This window comes from Phaethon lepturus, unplaced genomic scaffold (genome assembly GCF_000687285.1).
Source record: "Phaethon lepturus isolate BGI_N335 unplaced genomic scaffold, ASM68728v1 scaffold14742, whole genome shotgun sequence".
NCBI classification, from domain to species: Eukaryota; Metazoa; Chordata; class Aves; order Phaethontiformes; family Phaethontidae; genus Phaethon; species Phaethon lepturus.
In genome coordinates this window covers 54,218-60,217 of record NW_010521372.1, presented here as the reverse complement: position 1 = coordinate 60,217, position 6,000 = coordinate 54,218, and the positions used below count along the sequence as shown (strand labels likewise).

General features: G+C 43.3%; 1 protein-coding gene across 1 annotated transcript in view; it reads right to left on the bottom strand.

The window, feature by feature from the left end:
* The window catches only part of GREB1L (growth regulation by estrogen in breast cancer-like), a 57,587-nt gene that overhangs the window by 1,906 nt on the left and 49,681 nt on the right, over positions 1–6,000 (bottom strand). Inside the window, exons 26-30 of the mRNA XM_010281503.1 lie at positions 5,443–5,608; positions 4,265–4,492; positions 2,673–2,814; positions 1,345–1,545; positions 1–126 (exon numbers count right to left, since the gene is read on the bottom strand). The exon at positions 1–126 is cut by the window's left edge and continues 4 nt beyond it. Coding sequence (XP_010279805.1) covers positions 1–126; positions 1,345–1,545; positions 2,673–2,814; positions 4,265–4,492; positions 5,443–5,608 — 863 coding nt within the window. The remainder of the gene's footprint in view (positions 127–1,344; positions 1,546–2,672; positions 2,815–4,264; positions 4,493–5,442; positions 5,609–6,000) is intronic.

Genomic DNA, 6,000 nt, shown 5'->3' with positions numbered 1-6,000 from the left:
GAACCGCTTGAGGAGGTCTGCCCCAACAAAGGAGTCACAGAGATAGAGCAGAAGTCCGCTGAAGAACACCCCTTCGCAGTTGACGTTGACCGAGTGCGGGCGGGAGCTAATATAGCATATAGCCACCTGAAAGAGAAGGGGAAAAGAAAGGAAGCACTTCTGTGTTAGAAAATGCCTAAGGCTTTAAGTGGAATGGAATATAATGTAGTGATAACAGGTTAGTCAGCTGGTGCTGGTAAAAATACAATCCAACAAGAATGCAGAATTGAGTAAACTTCCCCTTGGAAATAACACAGGGGACAGACTTCCCGATTCAGATTTGGTCACCAAGTCTGCAATACGTTATTTCAGGGCTCTCCATAATTCAGTTTGATTTTCTGCTTCTCTGTGAATTAACTGCTTATAATGACTGCTAAGATTATCTAGGCTGTTCTAATAAGGATACATTTGTCAAACACAGTAAGCAATTCCGTGAGTACTGAAACTGCTGATGCTTGAGCTCCTCTGCACTGGCTCATGTCTTCTCTTGCTGCCTGCAAGCATCAACCAAGTTCCAGCACTGGGGCTCTCCTGTGTTTTCAGTGCCATGCTGGGTGTTCTGTATCAAAGGGTTTCTCCTCTATCTTGCCACTGTCCTCCATAGAACTTGTCATAACAAAACCCTTGTTAGACTTTCACCCCACTTCAGGCCCAGTTCAAACTGACCAATGGGTTCAAAAATTCTGATCTCCCTACCTACAGACATCTAAGACATACCTGCAAGAACCTAGTTTCCCTAGAAACCCATGTTCATGGAGAGAAAAGCATCTAAAAGGAGAGCCGCGTTACAAGGATGAGCTTTGTCCATCAGCGAAGCAAGCCACCAGAAAAGGGTCGTATCAGAAACTCTCTCAGCCAAAACAAGTTTGTTGCAAGGACAAATCACACATAGATGATCAAAGGCTATATGGGTATGACAGTGATCTAAAAAATCTGGTGGATAGTTTTTGTAGAGACAGCTAAGCAGTACGCCAAGTTCTGTCAAGAATGGCATCACTTTCGGGTTTTTGTTTCATATGAAATATTATTTCAGACAGACATGCCCTATTCCTTTGCAAATGACATCAATCCATCACAAACCTCTGGTCCCCACCCACACCAGCCAGCTAGGAGACCTTGCTGCCAGCTCTACCAGTGGAGTTGGTCCTTTAGCTCCAACAGCAGAGTCTCACTGTTTGAGACCAGTCCTCAAACTCTACCCGTGATGCTGGGGGTTCATGAAAGAAGGGGTTTTCAACACAAGAAAGATGTTGAAGCGAAGGTTTGCATTTAATGCTCCCCATTATCCCTGCAAAGGTTTTGTACCTCGAGCCCGATGTTTAGGTAGCAGTCAATGGCCAATACCGGGTTCTTGAAGTTATGAATGGCCTTTGGGAAGAGTTTGTACGTCGCATGTTGAAGGAATTTCTCCAGGAGGAACTGAGACGGGGCTGCCAGCAACGTATGCTCACTGTCAGGGGCACAGACGTACTGAAGAGGCATTATTGGTGCCAGGCTGTCCGAAACCTGCAACGAAACCAAGGGGAGCCCCTTTTAACCCACCTACTCAGTGTATCTTCTCTGCAGGAGCTCCTCTAACTAGGGGAGGGATCATGATGACAGGGCAGGAGGAGAGAGAAAGCTGGGGGAAAGAATCCAAAATCCCCACTCAATTTTGACATAGCACCAAGCACAGAAAGACAGGAATTACTTGTTCTGTGGTTGCTAGGTACTTCTGTAGGTATCTGCTTGCCCAAAGAAGGGACATAAAATAGGGAGTTCAGATCGTAACAACACCCTTCATCCTGCTTGACTCCTGGACAGTATAGGAAATGACATCCTCCTTGTGTGGAGTCATCCACAGAAACTGTTCTCTGTGGAGTCTTCCCATAGGCCAGCCCATCACTACAGATTCCACTTCAACCACAAGAAAAGGATAATTCAGAAAATGACCTCCCAAAATACTCAAATTTGGGGTTTAGTCAGTTCAATCTGAAATACGGTGGTGAGTTTTAAAGGAGGGATCGTGTGGGATGTGTTTAAAACCACCAGGAAAGCCAACTGAGATTCTTAGATTAAAACCAACCCTTTGAAATATACCTCCTTTTAAAGCCAGCACAGGTGTAACATATTCTGTATAAAATATTTGGTATCCCCACACCATTTTTGTAAATATTTGGATTTCCTGTGGTTCCGATGGTGGATTTCAGAAGGTTCCAATTTTCAGTGCTTTTCCTCAGGTTTCTTTTTGTCAGCAAGTGCAAGAACTGAAAGTCATCACAAACCAGCAACCACTGGAAGCTAGTGGCTCTGTTAAAACTATTAAAACCAGGTCCAGCACAACTTGCTTGCTTTTGATCAGAGCGTATGTCTGCAAATTCTTCTTCTGTCAGAGACACCAGTGAACATCTAGACCAAACTCTTTCCAATCCCAGCCCATCTTCTAATAGATTAGGAGGATTATTGTTAATAATTTATAATTGGCAAAATATTCATTATTTTCTATTTCTGATGTGGCAGCCCTACCACAGAGTAGGCCATGAATGTCAAATAAGCACTAAATAAATCTAACGAGCTAGAGAATTCATTATTTCTAGGGGAAACAGGTTCTGATTTTACCCTTCACATATGACGGGGCACACATTCACACTCACCATGATTTTTGGCTTAACGACAAAGTCCTTTTGTCCTCCAACCTGAATATGTTTCTTCATGACACTGAAGTTGTTGAAGCGGCAGATAAGCAGGCCACTGCTGTTCGTCCGCAGATTAAAATCTACATCTTCACAGAAATACCTGGACGTTAAACACAAGATCACTAAACCAACTGTGTGGCTGCTGTGCGTGAGCAAGCATTCATGCACCTGCTGCTGAAATGCACCAGAACGGGCTCAGCAGAGATCTTCGGAGACCGTCTGATAACGGTGCCTATACAAATTCTCTACACAGTTCTGAAGACTCAATCCTTAAATGTGCTCCTGGTGTAGGAAAGCAACTTCTGGTCATCTTAAAATCAAACACGTTTTCACTTTTCAGTGTGTCTGTGTTTCTTCCCTATCTCAAGTTTAGTTAGCCCTCTCATCCTTGGCATGTACTGGCATCAGTCATTTCTTCCCCCCTCCTTCCTTTTTTTTTCCCCCTTCTTTTTATTTCTTTTTTAATTTGTATTTTAGAACTGAGAGAAGCTCTGCAGTGACCAACCTCCATTTCTGAACAAGCCAGTTCTATGTGACATATTTTTGACGAACTGGAATCAAGGGATAAATGTGGATTTGACAAATACCTGGCTAGGGGAGACAAACCAGCTGAGAAGTAAAGTGTATCCTGCACTATTTATGATGTAATTGCTCACGTCTGCGGGCTGATTCCCATCTCATGATTCAACCAGCCAGAGAATGTGAAATCAAGAGCTCTGGAAGCCACAGCAGACCCCAGCTTGCACTGACAGGCTACAGCTCCTCACTCAGATACACGGGATTCCTGAAAACAGCAGCAGCAGACCAGGGTGAGATGCCCCGGGGCAGGTCTGTGGTTAGCAGAGACAGGGTTTATTCTAAACTCACTTGGCCAGGGAGAGGAGGAATTGGATATTGCTTCAGTCTGTGATGAAAACTAGAGGTAAAGCCCCATGATAACAGTGCTTTATTGCAAATGCTTTAGGATGGAGTTAGGTGAGCAGGAGTGGGGAAAAAAGGAAGGAAACAGTGGAAAGTTATTTATTCATCTGCTTTTACTGCAAACCCAAACGGCAATAGGGAGGATAGCCGACTCTGAAGGAAATACAAGGAATCCCTCCTCATAGCATTTGACAGAGCAATGGCTCGGCCATTATCTAGACTCTTGTTTTTAGTCATGCAAGAGGCTCCTGCCTCTTACAGAGGCACTCTGGAAGCTCCACACTCTTCCTGTGACTAATGTAGTTTTGGCCGCTTCTATTTTTGGTCTCGCGGTTACCTATTTCTCCTGCATTTTCTCCTTTCTCCCCTGCCTTTTCAGTCCTCTGTAGCCCTCTCTTGCCCTTGCCTTGCAGTCTGTCTCTCCCAGTTCTTTTTGCTGATGGTAAGTTTATTTTGATGCCTTATTCATTCAGATGCAACATCCACCACTCTGTTTTATTTCTGTGATTGATTGTGTGCTCGTTACCTTAGACAGGCTCTTTCTATTTATCTCAATGGCATTTAGAAATATGGTGACAAGATTCTTACTGTGCCAGCGTCTTATTTTACCACATACATATATTGCCTACCTGTTTAGATCATATTGCACATTCTGGGTCAGGTCTATGTTCAGCAGTATAAAGTCACGCACGTGGCACCTGGAGAATGGAGCCTTTGCTTTCCTGGCATTCAGCTTGCTGTTCCATTTCTGAACACCCAGTATTGCATAATGAACAATTTTGGGGGTGGCTTCAATGTGTTGGAGGACACTCTTCAGAGACACATTCTTGCTGGAACCCCCAGGCTCCAGGGACTGGCTGCAAAATGTGATCACACATGACATACAAACATGGCTTATTATTTTTATATAACTTACACTGCATATACATATATACATATATGCGTATACAAAGGACCAAGAAATTCCATTAACAATTGAGAGTGTTTAGATGTTGTAAAAATAGATAGATAAATGCAGACTTTTTAAACAACAGCCAAGTAATCTTAACCCATCAATCTAGTCATTATAAGAAAATGGGCCTTTTGGCACAATAAGGTCTTACACAGCAATTTAGAAAGGGAAACAGAATCACCTTATGCACCATTTCTGGAAGGCTATTTTCTCCATAATGGACAGTATAAGCGCTGAGAAGAGCAAAAGCTTAATGTCTTCTAAAAAGCGAAAGTTCCCAAAATAAACTGTTTTCATTGAGAAACATAAATTGAATCAAAACAAATCAAGGAAGTAGCATGTTGAGAAATCACTCAAATAGTCACAAAAAGCAAGAGTGGCTTTGGGCAAAGAACAAGCACAGGCTGAGGTCTGTTGATGGCACTGACTGTGGGACATGAATGTAGGGGTAGAGCCAGGTGAAAGTGTTTAACAGCAGGAGGTTGGATGTTGGTGATCAACAAGACAAATCTACAGCCTTCCTACTGCTCTGAGTGAGCGCGCTGTGTTTTTGCATTTTAGACAAATATCTAAGTCCAAGTGTGCAGTTCCTGGGCTATCTAATAATCAAGTGAATAATGATCTCTGTGAGGCCCTTTGGACAGGCAGCTGGTGTTATTATACTCAAAGCCACTGTCAAAACCTGCTTTTGCTCAGCAATATTTCGAGTACATTACCAGCAGCCCCAGCTGCCCAACTTTCCCAGTTATCTGGTCTTTCATACCCTGTCAGATGCTAGAGATGAGCCTAAGTCGCGGGTGTGCTGCTGTCTGTGCTGGATCAGTGCAGGGACCCCAGCACTGGGTGGTTACTTACCTCGACTGTTCATGGACGCTGTGCATGTTCCACAAGACACAGGAGTCATCCATGACCACGATGAACGGCCACACGCACTGGCGCTTGACTCCCAGTTCCTCCAAGCGGTTTCGTTCCAGTTCTAGATTGTGGTAGGAAAGTTCCTTAATAAGAAACCTGGCAGCACCTGAGAAAATACCATAACGACGACATAAAGAGATCTTTATTAGACTTTACCATTCTCTCTTCCCAGATAAAGGCTACATGAACATCTGCAGCCATTACCCTTTATGAACTTAGCGCTCATAATACCTTAGTTTTAAAAGAAATCAGTATGTCCCTTTTTCAGTGTGAGTAAATCTGAAAGGCAGATACCAAGAAGACTGGACCTTTTAAAAAACTCTGCAGAACATGATTTTGTGGGCATTAATAAAGTAACTTGAACCAAGAAGGTGCTGAGATTCTAAAACTGAATCTACTTAAAACTTCTTGCAGGAAGTACTCAGCATCCATGAAAATGAGTTCCAAAATTCAAGCCCCCAGTGTTCCACTGCAGTTAATATTTAGCTTCAGCTAACT